At 50.0% G+C, this 20,503-nt stretch overlaps 1 protein-coding gene across 3 annotated transcripts in view; it reads left to right on the top strand.

Moving 5' to 3' along the window:
- Window positions 1–20,503, top strand: part of Ube2o (ubiquitin-conjugating enzyme E2O) — a 47,298-nt gene that overhangs the window by 18,104 nt on the left and 8,691 nt on the right. For all 3 annotated transcript variants that reach the window (XR_015630695.1, XM_087572535.1, NM_001427322.1), the window contains 4 exon segments: window positions 16,484–16,543; window positions 16,703–16,813; window positions 18,772–18,869; window positions 19,236–19,299. Coding sequence is in view for 2 of the 3 variants with exons in the window: in XM_087572535.1 (XP_087428661.1) it covers window positions 16,484–16,543; window positions 16,703–16,813; window positions 18,772–18,869; window positions 19,236–19,299 (333 nt within the window). In the remaining variant the exon portion in view is untranslated.

Raw genomic sequence — 20,503 nt, 5'->3', positions numbered from 1 at the left:
ACTATTTATAAATACTGTTGACCCTTAGCAACTGAAAGCATTAAGTCTCAAATCTTCCTAGCAACAGAGTTCTTGTCTTAAATCTTGAGCTGCACACCTTCCCTGGGTCTTTCTAGATGTTGTGTGACCTTTCCAGGGTACTGTCACTCCAGCTGCAGTGTGCCATGACCAGTGTTGGTTTGTCAAAGGCAGAGGTCACAGCCTGGTCTTGTAGCCTCTGGAAGTCTGGGGTGTGGGCCACATAAAGTAGTAGGATGAACTGTCTGTTGCTTGACAGGAGCCTGGCCCTTCAGAACTGCAGTGCTCCTGGGCCACTTGGCACTTGACAGTCATGGGAAAAGGGGACCCTACCTGTGTGCTTTGGGTGGGAGGCTCTGAGTTTCCCCAGTGGGTCTTGGCTGCTAGTGCCTCCCAGCTCACCCATCACAGCAGTGCGTGCAGGGCAGCTGTCTGCTCAGGGCACATTTATGTTGGGCGACTTTGCTAAGGCTTGTTTTAGTTCATTTAGGAATCTTAACTTTATAAGTGGAAAGTGTTGATTATCTATGCCTGCAAGAAAGTCTTACCTGCACAGATGAAGCATATATACACACTGATACATACATGTCAATTAAAACCATGTTTTGGGGGTTGGGGAGATGCCTCAGCATTTAGAGCACTGGCTGTTCTTCCAGAAAACTGGGACTCAATTCCCAGCACCCACTTAAGTCGAAGAGGTCTGTCACCGTCTTCTGGCCTCTGTGGGCACCAGACATGCTTGTGGTACACAGATCATACATGCAGGCAAAACACCCATAGGCAGAAAATAAAAATAAATAATTAAGAAAATTATAGTGGTATATGCCTTTAATCCCAACAGTTTGGAAGGCAGAGGCAGGCAGATCTCTGAGTTCTAGGCCAGCCTCTTCTGCAGAGTGAGTTTCAGGATAGCCAGGGCTACACAGAGAAACCCTGTTTCAAAACAAAAACAAAAAACAAAACCCAACACCTGGGTTACCCCTAGAGACTCTGATCTTATCTGATCTTAGCATTCTAGAACAGGATGTGAAGCGCTGAGGCAGTCCCCTGCCACCAGCAGCTCCCCCAAACTGAGAGTCCCTGTTCGTCATTTATGTATCTAGGCTGTAGTTTGAACGAATAGTGAGTGAGCTAGGTTGCACACCTATGATCCCTTCAGTCTAGAAACTGTCAGGAGGATTGAGAGTTCCAGGCCAGCCTGGGCTACATAACAAGACCCTGTCTTAAATAACAAGCAAGATTGAGCCAGTCCCATGTGAAGCCAGGCATGGTGGTGAGCTCTAGAACCCACATGCCATAGAGGTGGAGACAAAAAGATCCATGGGACTTGCTGGCCAGCCTTGCCCATAGGAGAACCTGGGTCTCAGTGAGAATCTTTTACAAACCAAGGTGGACAGCTTCTGAGGAAGGAATAAACATTCAAGGTCAACCTTTGGCACACACACGCGCGCGCGCGCACACACACACACACACACACACACTCACACTCACACATGCATGCTTGCACATGGGCACCCATTACTCTCTCCTCCCACAAATTAAATCAATGTGGTAAAAGTAAAAATATTAACAAGAGGGGTTGGGGATTTAGCTCAGTGGTAGAGCGCTTGCCTAGGAAGCGCAAGGCCCTGGGTTCGGTCCCCACCTCCGGAAAAAAAAAAAAATTAACAAGAAAGTTTCCCATTTTCCTACATGCTGGCTTTCCTGTCTCCATGAGTGTGAGTGTTCAGCCTCACCCAGATGGAGTGTTCAGCTGGCTTACCTGTCTACTAGAATGGGGTATTGTGTGGCAGTGGATAGACAAACAGGCAGGTCCTTCTGGAGACTAAGCAGGGCTCATGAAGCAGTGGTGAATCTCCCCTTTGCTAGTGTAACACTGTACGTGCAGAGTTAGGAAACATGGCGGACTCAGAATTTAAAGATCTCTTTCTGAATTGGAATCCTACATAGATACTTGGTTTCAACCATCAGATTTAAAGCATTGTTTTAAGGGTCTAAGCACATCTCCATCTACAGGGTCTTTACCGTGGACCCTGGTCATACAGTCACAGTAATCCAATAGGTAGGTGGCCAGTAGTGGGCTTGGAAGATGTGGTAGTTTGAATGAATAAGAATGGCCACTACAGGCTCCTGTGTGTGGATACCTGGGCTCCACTTGGGGGTACTGTTTGGGGAAAATGCGAAGGTGTGGCCTTGTTGGAGGCCATGTCACTGGAAGTGGGTCACAGGACTCACCTCATTCCCAGTGTGCTCTCTGCCTCCTGCGGATGGATCAGGAGGCCAACTTTCAGGTGTTCCTGCAGACATGCCTTCACTCCGCCATCATGGACTCTAACCCTCTGAAACAGTGAGCCCAGCTAAGCACTTTGATTCATCACAGCAGTGGAAAGGTAACTAATTCAGAGGACAGACAGTTGGGCCAGGATATTAGCCAGGATTGCTGTGCAAAGCTTCATGTGTCTGCTGTGGCCAGCTATTGCTGGGCTTTTGGGGGCCCTACTTGAGGTTTAATAATGACATACTAGAAAACATTTGTATCCTATAAGGCTGCTGCTGGCCTGTTGCCCCGGAAGTTTCTCAGCTAGCCCATCTGACCTAACCCCACTCCCTGCCACTGTCCCCACCTGGCTCTACTTCCCTGCCCAGCTCACACTGGCTTCAGTGCAAAAAGCCACACTCCTTACTTGTGCAATCTGAGCCAATCCGCAGTAGCACAGTGCCTGTTCATCCTCGTTGGACCCTCTGGCACTGAGGAAGAGACCGCCTCCACGGCAGCTTGCTTTCTTCCTCAGCAGGTGAGGAAGTGAGATACCTGTTTATATCCTGCCAGCCTCCAGCACAGCAGAGAATAATTGAGATCGGGACTCAATGTCATAGCCAGTTTATACAATAAGTGTGGGTTATTCCAACAGCTAGGACCACCCTCCCTGACCAGTGCTGGCTGGTCGAGGGGAACCCATATAACAAAAAGGGGCTGCTGCAGGGGACTTTTGGGGACCTGATAACTCGTCCACCTTTAAGGTTCTGGTGTAAAGTCACTGTGGCCTCTTTGGATGACAGCAGGCAGGTCCTGCTCGAGCTGTGGGAATCCTGGCAGCCCACTGGAAATCCACCTTCCCACAAGAAGCAGTTTCTGACTGAGGCCCACTGACATGAACACAGTTTCCTCCTGTGCTTGGGTTCTGTGTAGACACTAGACGGCCTCTGAGAGCTAGGTTCATCCGTCCCAGCTTCCCTCTGCAGTTTCCTGCCTAAGCGCTTAAAAGACTCGATCTTAGTTCTAATTCTGTGTATGTGTGTATGTTTGTGCATGCAGGTGCCCACAGAGCCCTGAGGAGGGCACTGGGCCTCCTGATGCTGGAATTACATATGGGTTTGCAAACGTAGTGTGTTCTCTTAACCCTAACCAGTGACCGCCTCTGCAGCCTATCTGTGCATTTCCTCTCTGCCTCTTCCTTTCCCCCTGGTTTTTGGTCCTAGTCCTCCCAGGAACATGAGCCTGTTCCTCTTTTCTGGGTTCTCTAGCTGTACCAGTGAGACTCTGCTCACACCACCCTGTGGGTCCAGCGTGACACTGGGTCTCTCACAGCACTGGGGACTGCTTCCCGCTCTTGATCTTGTCCTCCGTCCTGGGCTTCCCCTGCAGGATGTCTGCAGCAGCCCTTCGCTACATCTTCCTGTGTTGGGGATGCTGTGGAGACACTGCCTAACCACATGGGGTTCACACTTGGACCCACAGGCATCTGGAGACCAGGGAATCAGAAGCCATAAAGTGCTGTGGAGAGAAGGAAAGCAAGGGTCAGGGACACCATAGAGTACTTCCTGAGAGGGCTGTCAGAGCAGTGACATCTGACCTGGGCAAGAGATCATGTAGCTATGTTGGACGACATCTGGAGAGTGTTTCCCACGCTGTGCTGTAGTCTCTCGGAGCTTCCTTAGCATCTAGGACAGGGTCTATGGAACCCATAGACACCCAGGAGTTTTCAGTTGACTAAATGGATGGACAGTATACCATGGAGCAAGTGAGCAGCATAGTAAATGAGAGAAAGCTAGCCAGCAGGAGCCTAGGCTTCCTTATTGGGCGGCTGTGTTTCTGCCCAGTCCTTTGGGAAGAAAAGGTGAGTGGACACCACTGTGTTAGTGTTAGAGTCTCCTGCTCATACCCCATCCCTGTACCTTGGTGTAAGGTGGGCATATTATCTGCCTGAGCACACTGAGATACTTGGAAAGGGGTGGATATGTAGGAGAGCAAGTGCTTACAGCACTTCTGGCGGACTTAGCATATCAGACAGATGTGCAAACTGGGCTATCTCCCTCCCTTAAGAGACAGGCCTCGAGATGAACTCTGTTCTCATCCTTCTGGACCAGAGATTTGTGGTCTTGGGTACAGGGCCACTCTGTCAGTCTGGTGCTCCTCCTGGCCTTTAGTTTCCAGGCCTGCTGCATGCACGCATCCCTTCTCATCCCATCCCATCCCATCCCATCCCATCCCATCCCATCCCATCCCCCCAAGGCCTCCCAGGGTCCCCTACACCCTCAGAGCCCAGGAATAAGGGAAATAGAGCCAGCCCAGGTAGGAGAGGGGGCAGCCTAAACATTTGTGAAAGGACTATACCTTCTTCCTTCCAGGGTTTGAGCCCCTACATGCTAGTTGTACTGCCTGCCTCTCTAGTGAGGCCTATGAGAGTAGAAGGCAGGCACTCAAACCTGGGTGCTGGTAGCTTCAGTGAGGATGAGGGGTATAATATTGTGGGTCAGCCTAAGCCTAGAGTGCTAGCTGCTCTAATTTTTATAGTGGTGTTCTTTGGTTGGGTTCAGCTGTGATATTTTCCATTTTCTGCCAGGGAAAAAGGCCTGCTGGGGAAAGTCCACAGCACCCACCCACAGGAATCCCTACCTACCTGCTTTCAGGTGGGAGCTGACCAGTCTCTACAGTGTCCCACCCTTGCCAGTCACCACAGGTCGCTGCACATGTGCCTTTAGTTTGTTGGAAATGTTTTAGAACAGTGTTTCTCAGCCTTCCTAATGCTGCTACCCTTTAGTACAGCACCTGTGGTAATGTACTAGTTAGTGGTGACCCCAACCATAAAATTATTTCAATGCCACTTCATGACTGAGTTTTGCTAGTTAAGAATCATAATGCAAATATCTGATATGCAGAATATCTGGTATGGCCCTGCCCCACATATTGAGAAGCACTGGTTTAGAAGGCACGCTGCCTGTTCTGACCAAATTCTGGTAGTCCGCGTGCTGGAAGGAGGGAAAACACAAGGTTAGAGGTCAGTGCTAAGAGCCCAGGAGATTGAGGGGTCAGGTGCCTCTGCCAGCTCAGCAAGGCCAGCCTGCCTGTTCATGGGCAGGGGCGGACAGCACTGGTGTGTGCCAGACTTTAGAGACCACTGGGACTGTCACGGTCTACTCTCATTCCTGGGATCTTAAAGCTCATCCTTGGCTTTCCATGCCTTTCCCAAGCTTTGACTTCCCTATGGAAAAGAGCCCCAGTAGGCCACACGGTCATGGACGGACAGTGCTGTGTCACAGTTGCTCTGGTAGGTCATGAGTCCTCACCCGCCTGTGTGAGTTTGCTCAGCTGCGTGTTGCTGCAAAGTTCTAGTGTAATCTTCTTTGGCCACCAGTAGTGATCCAAAACAAAAGGCCGAACATTGAGGAACTGAGTCTGCCATAGGAAGACGAGCCCCTCATAGTTCGATGGGACTCTGCCTCTGCCCCACAGCCTCAGATCGAGGCTTTCATGGCTCGTTTGTACTGCCTTCTCTCACTATATCTGCAGTTTTAAAAATAGCAGTGCTGAGTGACTCCTTTCTCAGGCGAGCCTGCCTAGCGAGGCAGGATAGTGTGCTTTGTGGAGTGCCTATTGATTAGCTGTCATTTTGCAGCTTTGGGGAGCATGGCCACAGAAAGTCACTGTCCCGCCTGGGCAAAGCTCCTTGCTTCAGCCTTTTGGGAAGGGTGGTGACTTGACACTGCCAAAAGGTCACATTATACAGATGGGGACAAAGCAGGAGGAATACCTGCAAGGTGGTACCAAGGGCTGTCCCAGTGATTGAGACCACATCCTCCCACCAGGGCCACAGCTTGCTCGTGACCAGGAATCTACCTCTAAAACTGCACTCTTGTGTAGGAAGCCCTTCCACTGGAAGTCATGAGTGGTCAAACCGTGTCTGCTGGGCACTGGCAGAATCTGAGCTTTACTTCCTTGGCAACAGCTGGCTGGGCTCAGTTCTTGCCTCTGTGTCTGTCATTCTCAGCACTTCCCATCCCCCTAGTACTGACCTACCTGAGCAGTCTCTCAAAGCTGAGGCCATATCCTTTGAGGACTTGGTGGCATTGTGTCTGTCCCCAGGCTGAACCACAGAAAGGGTTGTCAGGGAATGAATGCTGAGTAGTGATGGTGTTAATTACTTTAAGCCACCATGTTTTAACACCTTGACCTACAGGCCAGTCTATTAAAAACAAGTGTGCCCTGGAGTGTGATAGCGCTCACCTGTGATCACAGCACTCAGGAGCCTGAGGTAGGCGGGTCAGGAAGTCAAGGGCAGGCTGTGTAGCGAGGCCTGAAAGAAAGAAACAAAAGGAATGGATTTCCAGTTTGTACCTCAGTAGTGGAGTGCGCACCCATGATGCTCTGCTCTGGGTTCAGTTTCCAGGCCCTTGGGGCTGGGGTTGAGAGGATTACATCAACATTGTTGTCCACATTCAGAAGGTTTGAAGTGGAAAGTCAGAACTCTGTTTTAATTAGAAACTTTTTCTTTCTTGTTTTTGTCTTTTTTCATTTTTTGAAACAGGGTCTCACTGTGTAGCCTTAGCTGGCCAGGAACGTTCTATAGGTAGACCAGGACGACCACAAACTCTGGCTCTGCCTCCCAAATGCTGGCAATAAAGCATGTGCTACTACATATACCATAGTGTACTGGTGGCTTGCACCATGTGTAGAGGCCAGAAGAGGGTGTTGGATCCAGTGGGGCTGGAATTATAGACTGCTGTCAGTTACCGTATGGTTGCTGGGAACTGAACCCTGATCCTCTGGAAGAGCACCAGTGGTCTTAACCACTGAGCCATCTCCTGCCCCAGAACCATCTTTAAAGCTCTTACTGGGATTTTGACCAGCAATCATCCTGAGAAGCCCCTTCCCCCCCAGAGCCCTGAGAGCTCTTTTGGCCGCCTCTGATTTTCACTGCTCCATGACCTCGCTGATGCCAGTCAGAATTCATTACAAGACTCCTTTCTCGTTTTAAGGGTCCCTTGTCTGTTTTCTGCCAGTTAGTTGCCTTTCAAAAGCAGCTCAACAGCATGTGGCCAGCCATGCGCCACCTTGTGGTTGCTTACTGTAAAATGCAGCACCTTGAAACCCAACTGGTGCTCTCAGGACCTATATCCTCTGTCAGGTTTATGATGAGCTCACAAGATCAGAGAATACTCTAAAGGTGTAATGTGCAAGACGCATCATCCTTGGTTCTGCTCTTCGTACCCTTGTCTGGGTTCTACCTGTTCCTACAGGGTACCACAGCCTGCTGCTATCTTGCCCTGGGCTCGACCTGGCTCACTGTGAGACTTACTTCATTGTGGCTCAGCCCACCCTGCACTCCTGCTTTGAATGGGACCACACCTCCCCCTGAGGTGCCCAGCTGCAAAGTCCAACTTGTCCTCTTCCCTCCAGCTGCTTTTGCAGGCCTGAGATGGCACCTGTTTCCTGTCTTGGGGTTGAGTATTAGCTTCTTCCAGAAGCCAAGAGCCCTTTGTAATACTGCTGAGGATCTGAGCAGTAACCTCTGAGGACAGACTCACATCGGCCATCTTTGTGCATTCTTATGTGCCCAGACTGACCTCTAGCCATAAGCCACCACTGGGATGGAAGCCTCCCAGCACATACAAGGGGGTAGGTAGAGAATGTTGACCACATAAGCCACATAATTAATAACCACATAAGGTTATTAATACTACACAATTCATTGTGGCATTTCCTCATGACTCTCCCCGGTAGACTTAAAATCCTTCCAATTCAATAGGGCACTGAAGTCGTGATACAACTGTGTTAATTTCTGTATCTCATTCCAGCCTTTGTGTTTTCATGAGCATTTGGCTTCTCCAGCTGAGCTATTAGCACCTTAACAGCCTGCCTTGGTGTTCTAGGCCCCAGGGCCATGCTGACTTGCTCTGGGGGTTCTGTAGGGATGTACTCCTCAGAAGGCCATTCATAAGGTGAAGCAGAAGCATGGCCTGTAGCAAGAAGAGGTGCCAGGCAGGGTGCCTGAAGACCGGAGCAGAAGCTCTGGAGTTGCCAGGGCTGTCCTGTCCCCAGGAAACTTCTGGCTTCTAGGATGTATGTTGATACCTACTTGGAAGTGGTAGTGCTGTGTCCTCAGCAAAGCCCAGTTCTTGTGTGGTCCCCCACGCCTAGAATCCCACTTTTCCCTGTATATTTTGCCTCCTGGTGGTTTTGTCTCACTCTACCTGAGGAATAGACAGATCTTGCTCCCAGGTGTTCTGAGTACTTCTCAGTTGGTGCTTTTGTTCTGCTCCCTATCCTGAGGTACTTAATTCTGCCATGTTCTGGAAGAAATGGAGGTAGAAAGGTGGGTATTTGAAGTCTTTGGACTTAGTGATTCACCCAGGCAGTGATGTCACCCCTCAGAAATGGTTTTGATTAACTCTTGTATCTGCTCACCAGTTGTTACCTTGGGATGCCAGCATGCCCTGATACTTTCTTCTCATTGGCCTAGAAGTAGAAATTGTGTTGTTTGTGAAACCAATGATGCTGTTATGGGTCCTGGGAGGTGGGCTCTTCCACACAGCATTGGCTGGGACCAGCTCTGCTCACTGACAGCCTGGCACTCTATTTCCCTTTCCTCCTGGGGAACATAGCTGCAAGGGATGCAGTCTCAGCTATTTTTTAAATCCCCACTTTCTTTTTCTTTTCTGTTTTGTTTTTAGACCCAATCTCTCTGTGTAGCAGCATACTCTAACCCCTAACTCATGATCTCTTGTCCCCAACTCCTGGTACTGTGATGACAGATGCACAGCACCGTGCCTGGGTGCTTTCTAACCTTTCATTTTTACTTCTTCACTCCTGTTTCTTCTGATTGCACATTCTCCACTTCCATCTCTGCCACCAAGTCCCTGTGCTCACCATTTTAAACACTTTACCTTTCTACCCTGTTATTCCTTCCTTTTCTGGGGGATCAAAGCTAGGGCCTTGTGCATGCTGGGCTTGTATTTACCTTCTTGTATCATATGAATCTACAGGAAACATTCAAAAACTATTGGTGGACTTGGTGGAACCCGGCCTGAACCTTCTATGGGATGATTCCTGGATTGTATATTTGTAATGTTCTAGCCAAAGATGTCAATAAATAATAATGAGAATGAGAGTTCAAATACTTTTAAAACTGTATGTGTCTATATCTATTTATCTGTCTTTGAGGTAAGATGTCACTATGATGTCAGCTGGTCTGGAACTAGCACTATAAATCAGGCTGGCCTCAAACTCACAGAAGTTCTCCTGCTTCTATCCCAACTGCTAGGATTAAAGGAATACATCACCACCACACTAGGCCAGCATTTTGTTTCTTTCCTCATCCCCTCCCTGGCCAAGTGTGCACTGCTAGTCAAGTCTTCCATTCTCACTCCAGATGCTGATGGCTGAGTTCCCACCAACTGAGCCACATGGAGCTTAACTGCCCCAAAAGCCCTTACTCTCCACAAGCTGGAATCCCTGACCAGTCACATGCCCATTTTAGTGTGGAGTTGGGGAGACACTGAAAGAGGGGCCTGGCTCCAGCAAACAGGAAGTTCTGCTTTTCTGCCGCCCCTTCAGTTGTTGCTCTAGGCAATGCAGGGCCATTTCAAGGGCGGCCAGACGTATGGGTTTCCACAGAAAGCATCTAAGTGTGAACGTATAGATGCTGTGGTTGTGGGTGTTTGGTTGCTGGTAAGGGGAAGTCTCTCTCTGCTGGGCTGGCCACGAGTGGCAGGCAGAGACTTGGGTGGAATGAGGATTCTCAAGCTTCCCAAGCTTTATGACAGTGACCCAGAGTAAAGAATTCATTTTGTGACACAGGACATGAATGTGTTCATAATGTACAAGTGAAGACTTCCTCCAAATAGCATCTACCCTCCCTGTGTATATAAGGCATACAGATACTCTGTTCTTCCAATGCTGGCCAGGACCCATGGTTTGAAAACCAGCTGTGGCGTCTGCTGATACAGGATTTCCAACACATTTTTAGATTTCCACAGAGGAATGGATCCTTCAGTCTAGCATGGGGAGCTTCCCAGGCCACTTAGTTAGATGAAGGCTAGGCCCTTACAGTGAGGCAGGGCAGTGCACTGAGGAATGGGGCTACAGACATGCAACTGCAGGAGGCCCTCCAGGGACTGCAGAGCTGGAGGCAGGATCTACAGTAAGCTGAGCAAGGCCTCCACACCAGAGGCCCACAGAGTGCAAGGGAAGGGGCATGCTTTCCTAACACACCCCTAGTCCTCACTTCTCTCTTCAGCTGTGTGGCTGGGGCTCAGACCCAGCTCAGGCTCTGAGGGTAGGTAGCTTATTTATGTCCTTGGGAAGTAGCAAACACATTTAGGACTATGCAAGCCTGTCCTAGTGTTACTTCAGGGAGTGGCTGGAGTCCTGGCCATGTGAATAGGCTTCAGTCCCTGTGTGGCCTAGGTCAGTCAGGGGTTGAGGAGCAGAGAACACCTCACTCTTGGGACACAAGTCTAAAACAGGGTCCACTACAAAATGTCCCTGTTTTCCACTCTTCCAGGGATGTAGTAAGGGCCCAGCAGGCAGTTTATCCTTCTAACCCTTGATTATCAAGCTTCAGCAGGTGTGAGGCTCAGCTGGCCCTGGGTGCTCCTGCTCCCAAGAGAGACTTGGTCCTAAACACCAATGCCCTGGGAGATTTCTTGCTCTGAGATTGAAGCCTGGCCACACCTATTTGGCTTTACTGGTTTTGACTAGAGGTGAGTGACAGTGGTGTGGCTGGTGGCTTCCCTGTGGGGACTGGAGAGATGGCTCTTGCATAGGACCCAGGGTTGATGTCAGGTGGCTTACAGTTGACTGTAACTAGAGCTCCAGGGATTCTGGACACCTGCACTCATGTGCACATGCCCACACACAGATGTACTTAGATGCACGGAATTAGAAATGAAATGCTTAAATAACTTCCTGTGGCCTTCTAGCAGCTCTGCCTTGGGTGGGGAGCCTGTTATCTGCAATTGTCTTACTTTAGCTTCCTTCTGTTTTCAGCCAATTGGAAGTTTTTTTTTGTTTTTTTTTTTTAAAGACTTCTTGCTGGCTTTATTTTTTTTTATATTTATTTATTTTATGTACACTGTATCTGTATCTGTCTTCAGAGACACCAGAAGAGTTCATCAAATCGTATTACAGATGGTTGTGAGCCACCATGTGGTTGCTGGGAATTGAACTCAGGATCTCGGGAAGAGCTGTCAGTGCTCTTAACCACTGAGCCATCTCTCCAGCCCAATTGGAAGTTTTTATACAGGAAATGTTTAGTGCACCTGATTGACCAAGGTCAGTTTAATAACTGAGCTTCCAGACTGGGAGCAGGATAGCTCAGGCACAAGAGCAGCCAGGGAGGTTGGAGGAGGTGGCCTCTTTAGCAGATGGGCCTCTGGAAGCCCAATCAGTGAGAACGGCCTGCTCACTCTACAGCAGCGTCTTCCTGGGACCACAGCCCTTCCCTCATCTCTGTACAGTTGTGCGTGGGTGCACTCTCTCCCCCCTGTGTTTGTGGAGGCTGGGGGTCAGTATGGTATCCGGTGTCCTCATGTCGTTTTCCGTTTTATTTATTTATTATTATTAGTAGTATTAGTATTATTTATTATTTTATGTGTATGGTTGCTTTACCTGCATGCATGTGTGTGTACCACTTATGTGTAATGCCCAGCCCAGGAAGCCGAAGGTGATACTGGAGCCCCTGGAACTGGAGTTACCGATGGTTGAGAGCTGCCATGTGAGAGCTGGGGAGCCCTGACAATTTTTTATTTATTTATTTAAATTTTATTTTTTTAATATTTATTTATTATGTATATATCATACAGCTTTCTGCCTGCATGTAATGCACCTGCGGGTCAGAAGAGGGTACCAGACCTGATTATAGATGGTTGTGAGCCACCATGTTGTTGCTGGGATTTGAACTCAGGACCTCTGGAAGAGCAGACAGTGCTCTTAACCACTGAGCCATCTCTCCAGCCCCGACAATTTTTATTTTTAATTTTTAAAAAAGTAAAATAGGCTGTAGAATGACTGGGCTGTTGAGTGACAGCTGCCCTTCCAGAGGACATTGGTTCCCAGCACCCATGTCAGGGAGTACACAACTGCTTCTAACTCCAGTTTCAGGTGATTGAACACTCTCTTCTGGCCTCCATAGGTACTACACACATGTGTGCACAGAAACACAGATACACATAAATACTAAAATGAGAGAGAGAGAGAGAGAGAGAGAGAGAGAGAGAGAGAGAATGAGATCTCGAGCATGTGGCATATAGCTGTAATCCCAGCCCTCAAGAGGCCGAGGCAGGGAGACCTCTGAGTTCAGGCCAACCAGAGCTACACAATAAGAGCCTATCTTAAATGGGGGTGGGGGAATAACACTCTAAATGTATATAAGAAATACTCAAGTTAATTAAAAAAAAAATGGGGATGGGGTGGGAGAGTAGAGGTAATGGAAATGACTTTTGACCCATCTTGTTTTCTCAGTGTTCTAAGCAGCCGGTGTGTGTGGGGGGGGGGGGGGGTTCTCGACCTGTCATTGTCACAGGAACTGTCCTGTGTCCCTAGGATAGAGAGAGGACAGAGTGGCTCCCCGCTGAAAATCACAGAACCCCTCACTGCCTTCCCTTCCCAGGCAGGTGATCCAGATGTGTAACCTTGGCTCAGGCCCACAGGTCCTTCCGCCTTGCTCAGGGTTCCTCCCTTAAGGCCTGAGTAACTTCTCTGTCCCTTTTAAACCCTGCCAACCTCCAGACACTGCCTTACTCACACAGGTATATGGTCAGAGTGACCCCTTTACAACCCCCATGTTGCCTTTTTTTAGCTCTGAACACAGCCTGGCCTGTGTCTGCTCTGCTTTCCTCACTGCCAGAGCTGGAGCAGCAGCCGGGCAGAGCAGAGGCTGACACTCAGACAACATCAGTGTTGTCTGGGCAGTGGGTGCCTTAAAGCTGAACTCCCCTTCTCCACAGAATGGCCTTGAATTGTTTTCAGAAGAGGCAGCAGAGACTGCCCCTTGCTCTGTTCCATGCCATTACATGATGACCCCCATGACTGCCCCCAGGCAGAAGTTAGCAGTCGGAGTCAAGGCTTATTTTCTGCTGTTCCGAAACTTAACATTCACTGGTGCTTTCCAGGAAATGCTAGATGCTGGCTGGCAAACTCTCTGAGGAACTGCTGCTGCTGCTGCTGCTGCTGCTGCTGCTGCTGCTGCTGCTGCTTCTCCTTCTCCTCCTCTTCTACCTCCTCCTCCTCCTCTTCTTCCTCCTCCTCTTCCTCTTCTTCCTCCTCCTCTTCCCCCCCTCTTTCTTCTTTTTTAATGATAAAAACAAAAATATACCTAAGAGTGAAGCTTGTAGAAAAACCGTTTGTTCTCCCTGTCTTGTATTGGTTCTCAAACTGGCCTTGGCCTCCCCTGGCCTCACGTGTCAGAGCTGAGTCTCTAAAGCCATCCTTGTTTTTTGTTTGTTTTTTTTTTTTTTCCGGAGCTGGGGACCGAACCCAGGGCCTTGCGCTTCCTAAGCAAGCGCTCTACCACTGAGCTAAATCCCCAACCCCAAAAGCCATCCTTGTTGACAACAGTTTCCTTCGAAGGATATCCACAGAGTGCCTGTAGGCATGAAGTGATTATACTTATAAATTTTGACAAAGACCTTGATCTTGGATTTTTTTTGGCAATCTTCTCCTTGCCATGGCAGTGGTCACTTTTCCTGGTCAGTCTGAGGTGCTGTCGTCGATGTTCTTTGCGTCCGGAGTAGCGTCCGGCTAGCCAGGGCAAACATCGCTTTCCCTGGTGTCATGAACTTGCCCATTTTGACAGCAAACAGCTGGCACCCTGCAGAAAGGCAGTGCTAGCATTTTAGAGGCTGTCTAGACAGTTGAAGTCTATGCCTTCTCAACTCTATCTGTGCTGGAATGGATGCAGGGCACTCCTTGGAAGTAGGGACTTGGACTTTTAATTCATAGGTACAGTGCCCACTGGTGCTCACTTCCTGGTGATGTCTGACACATGTGACTTAAGTACCTGACCTTTCCAGATGAAGGGAACTGGAGAGCAAGCCCATTGCCTAGACCCAGGGATGGAGCCTTAGGGGGGTTTGTGAGGACTACAGTCAGACCCCACCACAGATGCCTCCAATGCTTTTTAAAACGGCAAAGCTCTGTTTGAAAATGTGTGGAGCCACTGGAAGTACGGTTTACCTCTCTGCAACTCTCAGAAAGTGTCAATGTCTGTGTGATGCAGAGAGAGAGCACAGGAGCCAGGCTGTGTTGCTTCTATGAATTGTGTGACCTTGGACATGTAGCTTTCTCTGTTACCTGTAAAATTGCTGACTGGATGGTGGTAGCGTGTACTTCATGGAGTTGTGGGCACTTCAAGGGTAATGTATAGAGTGTTCAGAAACCAGCCTGGTACCATCGTGAGCAGAGCAGAGGAAGCGAAGCTCCCCAGAGCCACAGCAGGTCCTAACAGAATGGGAGCATTGAGGGCTTTGAGGAGCAGACAGCCCATGTTGGGGCAAGGAAGGAAAGGAAGGAGTCACTAGGATAGAGCAGTGCCGTGTGGGGGTACCCAGGCTACATAAGTATATTTGAAAGTCTTGGAGAAGGGGTTGGGGATTTAGCTCAGTGGTAGAGCACTTGCCTAGCAAGCGCAAGGCCCTGGGTTCGGTCCCCAGCTCCGAAAAGAAAAAAAAAAAAAGAAAGTCTTGGAGAAAGACAAGGGAGTGAAGAGGAAAGTCACAGAGGATGATGGGTAGCCTTGCTTGTCCCCCTGCAAGACTGGCAAGGCCAAGGGAGTGACACATAGTAACCAACCCCTCTTCCTCCCCATCTCTTCCTCCCTGCCACTCCCAGTGCCAGCAGGGCTCTGGGGAGTTGGGGCTCCTTGCCATGCAAGATTAGAGGAGAGAGCTCCTGAGGATGGTTTCCAGGTGGAGAGCCGAGCAGCGTTGGGGAGGTCACGCTTCCATAAGATCCCCCCACATTCAGTGTAGAACTAGGGCCTCCGTCCCACATGCCCTGTGTAAGGTTGTTCTGGTCAATCGAAGCCTGTACATGTATATCCCCTCCTCCCCTAGCAGTGCCTGGACCTGACAAAGGCCACTAGGGGCATGACCTGCAGACTCAGCTCATGGCTCTCTTCAAGCCTCTCACTCTTTGAATTTCCCTCCCATGTGCACCTTTGCTTTCTGTGATGACTTAGGCCCCTGATTGGTGGTGTCTCGAAGTCTAAGCTAAGAGGCAGTTAAGGTGGGGCAGGCACAAAGTGTCTTTACAGTTAGAAGGGGCACCAGCCTCTCTGCATTCCCTCCAGTGCCTTGAAGCCAGGAGTCAGGCAGCCATGGGTGATGGTAGGAGCTGTATGTGTATGCACTTGGGCTCTGTTTGTGGCTTCAATCCTGTCACGGGTCCCAGTGCTGGCTGCAGAGGTACCATGGAAGCAGTAGGCTAACACCGATCACCACGTTGTCATCTGGAACAGGTCTGGGTCCCTGTGGCAGTTTGTGCATTCCTACTTATCGTGGTGCTTCATTGCTTCCCTCTAAGTCATAGCCTACTTGTAGAGTGTGTTTTAGTTGTCCTCCTCAAAGCTGTGGTGACCTTGTACTCCTCCCCAGCGTTTCCATCTTGTTCCTCTGCAGTCACCTTTCTCAGTTGAGAGCAGAGAGGCCTTTGCTGATGTTATTGAGAGCTGGGTAGAGCTTGAGGGCAGCTCTCCCTGGTGTGTGCTTGCCAGTCCTGGAGCAATCACTCACGGGTTGCTCCATGGCAGAACAATCCAGATTTGGAGACTCGAGAACAGAGAAGACGAATCAGCCTGGCAGAGAGGCAGCTCTGCCTGGGCTGTAGAGGCTGAGGCCACCCAGCAGCAGTAGGTGGCAGTTCTGGGGGTTCACTTGGGTCAGGACAGGCTGTGCAATGTCACAGATAAGGAGCAGGCTGCAGCTGGGCAGGCAGGATAACCCAGATTAGGAGGGTGGTGTCCAGTGACAGCTGGCTTCATGGTGACTGGCCACTGCCCAGTGTCATGCCAGTCCTCCAACCACTTCTGAGCACTGATGAGCCAAGGTCAGAGGGTAAGACACTGAGAGAAGGACTGAATACAGATAAAAGGTTCCCTTGTCTGCCCCTGGCGGGATGCACCTGAGTGGAGTGCGTTCTGCCTCAGGTCTGCTGTTTCCAGGCCTCTCATTCATGTTTTCTTTACAGCTGAAACTGGAGGACCGCTCTGTGGTGCCCCGGGATGTGGTCCGGCACATGCGCTCAACTGTGAGTCAGCCCCTCATCCCCATCCCATCGGGCTGTTGAGTCTGTCTGCTCCCACTCTTGTTTGGAGCAGAGCTGCTTTGTTGGGGAGTGAAGATCACTAGGGAGTGTCTGTTTGGGGTCTCCTAGTGCAACCGTGTGAATTTTTCCTTCTTCCCCTAGGACAGTCAGTGTGGCACAGTGATAGACGTCAACATTGACTGTGCCGTCAAGCTCATTGGCACCAACTGCATCATTTACCCTGTCAACAGCAAGGACCTCCAGCACATCTGGGTGAGTGGTGGCCGCTTATCTTGGCTGTATGGTCTCCGTGCTGCTCCTGCCAAGTGCAGCCTTGGTGTTGCCCTTGCGTGTGAGCTACTGGACATGAGGTCATCAGGGTCTGCCCCCTCTGCCGCGGCCTCAGTGCAGATCAGGACTTTACTTGTTTCTCACTACCACAGACAGACACGGTTTTGCTTGCTTGCTTGTTTGCTGTGTGGGGCGTTTTTGCATGCATACAGTCTGTGTACCACTTGCGTGCTGATACCAGAAGAGGGAGTTAGCCAGGTCCCCAGCAAGAGAGGACAGTGCTCGTAACTGCTGAGCCATCTCTCCGTCTCCAGCCAACACTTAGCACCAAGAAGGAAGAAGAGATGGATGGCCCCATAGGCAAGACACAGATCCAGAGGATCCAGCTCTGCCCTTTGACCTCTGAGAATATGGCACCCACGTGGCACACATACACTCATGCAGCAGAGTACTCATACATATACGAACAACAGCAAAACATTCCTTTGTCTTGTGAAAAGGACTTTCAACTTACCCAGAAGGGCTAAGTCTGTGTGCCCCCTCTCCAGTGTGCATCTGCTGACCTCCCCACAGAGCCCCATCATCTTCACCTCCTGAACCATCTGAAAGCCCCCAGAGCCCCTGCTCACTACATTCTCTACTTTCCACAATTCGGATACAGCCTGTAGACGGAGGAGTCCGTGGTCACACCACACGCACACTGCCTGACCTTCAGATTGCCCGGCTGTGCTTTCCCCCTGAGGCTATCCAGGAACACACCTGGCATTTACCTGTCAGTTTTTCTTTCCCATCTGGATGTCCTTCCACATCCTGGACGGTGATACTGCAAAAGCTTGTGCGTGATAATGCCTCATGGACAGACTCCCAGCATGCCTTGGTGCTGTGCAGCTGTGTGTAGGCTTTATTTTTTTTTTTTTAAAGAACTATGCATTTATTTTATGTATATGTGTGCACTGTAGCTGTCCTCAGACACACCAGAAGAGGGCATCAGATCTCATTACAGATGGTTGTGAGCCACCATGTGGTTGTTGGGAATTGAACTCAGGACCTTTGGAAGAGCAGGCAGTGCTTCCCCCCCCCCCCCCCCCCCCGGAGCTGGGGACCGAACCCAGGGCCTTGCGCTTCCTAGGTAAGCGCTCTACCACTGAGCTAAATCCCCAGCCCCATGCAGGCAGTGTTCTTAACCACTGAGCCATCTCTCCAGCCCCAATGTGTAGACTTTTTTTTAATGTCCAGTGCTACTCTACTGCTGGGGTGCTTACTCTGCATGCAGGTCATGTTGATCTTCATAGTCCTCTCCACTGTGAGGTCATCCTTTACCCCCCAGTCAGTAATTATGTTCCACACATCAGACTCCGTGTTAGTCCGCCATCTGCAAGCCTTAGTCTTGGGAACATTGCCATTTAAAGAGGCCATGCCTCTGACAGTCACACGTGGTGTCTTCCTTAAGTCATTGTTCCCTTGTTTCTGTTGGTTGGCATTCTTCTGTGTGGAAGGGCTGTGCCTACTGCCCTGTTTCTTTGCTCATTCATTTTTATGAGTATGCACTTATTCGACTGCTTATAATTCAGTACTCTCATCACTTTTCCCTTCAATTGTCCCAAATGAGGAAGCTCCTTTGGGATGGCTTCTGTTTGCTGAACACTTTTTAACAGCAAGTTCACTGCGCTCAGTGTTCTCAGTGGATTGACCTTTATTCATGGTCTCTACCTATCCACAAAGCCACCTCCCAACCATGCCAACCTCCTCGTGCTGGTTCCTCTGCCACTGTGGGACACTCCCGTTGCTAGGAGCCCACAGTTCCTCTGCCTGCTCAGGAGAAGGGACGTGGAATGCAGTGTTAATACATCGTTCAGAACCTTTTACATCCTACTGGGGTCAAGAAGACTCTCGGCTCTGTGGTGTGTGTCCTAGCTCAGTGCCATGTCCTTGATCTGCAGCCCTTCATGTATGGAGACTATATCGCCTATGACTGCTGGCTGGGGAAGGTCTATGACTTGAAGAACCAGATCATCCTCAAACTGTCCAATGGGGCCAGGTAGGTGTCAGCTTAGGGACAGCCGCCTGAGTCTCCAGCGCTGTGAGGTCAGGGGTGGTCCCAGACGGTAATGGATGGTGCTGGCATTCAGCACCTGTATCCCCGTGGTAACTCCTGTCCACCCCCTCTACAGCTCAGGCTTTGGTATCTGAGCTTGGTGAGGTGTTTCATTTGGACATCTCTGTTCTGCAGTGTTAGTAGTGGCGGGCACTCAGATGGAGCTGTGCTCCTGTGCTGTGGCAGAGGCTGAGCCGTAGGTGGAAGATGAATGGCGTGTTCTGGGGATGCTCTAGTCTCAGGGCCTCTGGTCCTTGGTGTTTGGTGCTTACTGTGCCCTGGTGGAGACCAAGCCTCTGTCTGTTTCAGGTGCTCCATGAACACTGAAGATGGTGCCAAACTCTACGATGTCTGCCCTCACGTCAGCGACTCGGTACGTTTGCTCTGCCAGAAGGGAGTCATCATGTCTGTTCCTCAGCTGCTTAGACATGAGGACTGTGCGAGGCTGGGCAAGGTTGTGAGGCCAGGGGAAGAGGGCACCAGAGCTGCTTGAGGCTTGGGTAGGGGCATTAAACACTAATTTGTTACTAGTCTCACTTGGGTGGTTGGCTGAGGTGGGATGAGGTGGGGTAAGATTCATTTTATGAGAAAATCAGAGAAAAGGAAATGCACACCATGTCCATGGAACGTGTGTGGAGGCAAAGAAAGGTCAGGTCCCTGGTACTGGGGGAAGAGGACTGTGAGTCGTCATGTGTGTGGGTCCTCTGCTCTTTACCTCTCCGAGGGCCACTTGTTTTGTTTTCCAGTTTGTTCTATAGCTTGGGCCAGCCTCCAACACAAACTCTCAGCTCCTGAGTGCTAGGATTGCCGGTGTGACACCACACTGTCAGCCTTGTCTCTCACCCTTCAGCACACAGTCACTTTGCCCAGCAGGAATGCAGCACAGTAACACACGGACGTAGTTCATACTAGAGACGTCGTATTAAACAAGTGTGTGCTATTGCTCTCTAGGGCTTTGCTTCTGAGTGTGTGACCCTGACCACCAGCCCTGCGTTGCCTGAGAGCCTGTTAAGGCCTGGAACAGTCTGCAGTGCATTTTAATATGATTACTAGCACCTGGTTTGCACCAGGCTTGGGAAATATATTCTCTGTAGACTATGCTCCGGCCATCCTAGATGCCATGTCATGCGACTAGCCAAGGAGGGCTAATGTAAGATGGCTTTTAAGAACAGTAACCAGGGGTGGGGATTTAGCTCAGTGGCAGAGTGCTTGCCTAGCAAGCGCAAGGCCTTGGGTTCGGTCCCCAGCTCCGAAAAAAAGAAAAAAGAAAAAGAAAAACAGTAACCAGTTCCTTAACTCCCTGCTAGCCCTCCTCCCAGTTTCCAGCCCAGCCACTTCAAATGTTTCTGCTTAAACAGTCCTTTCTCCCAGTGTTCCCAACACTATCAGCTCCAAACTATAACAACCATTGTAGCCTATCTGCTCATGACTCATCTGTCTCCTAACCATGTCTTCTGCACCAACTGGCTTCTCTCACTCTGCCAACCCCTCACCCTTTTTCTCTGCCTTGCCTGGCTTTTGTAAACCTATCCACCTATCCCGTTTCCAGAAATCCAAGAGGCAACCAACACTGAAGG

Source organism: Rattus norvegicus, chromosome 10 (assembly GCF_021556685.1).
Source record: "Rattus norvegicus strain SHRSP/BbbUtx chromosome 10, alternate assembly SHRSP_T2T, whole genome shotgun sequence".
NCBI classification, from domain to species: Eukaryota; Metazoa; Chordata; class Mammalia; order Rodentia; family Muridae; genus Rattus; species Rattus norvegicus.
Note: the sequence above shows the minus strand (reverse complement) of the source record. Positions and strands in the feature narration are given on the sequence as shown.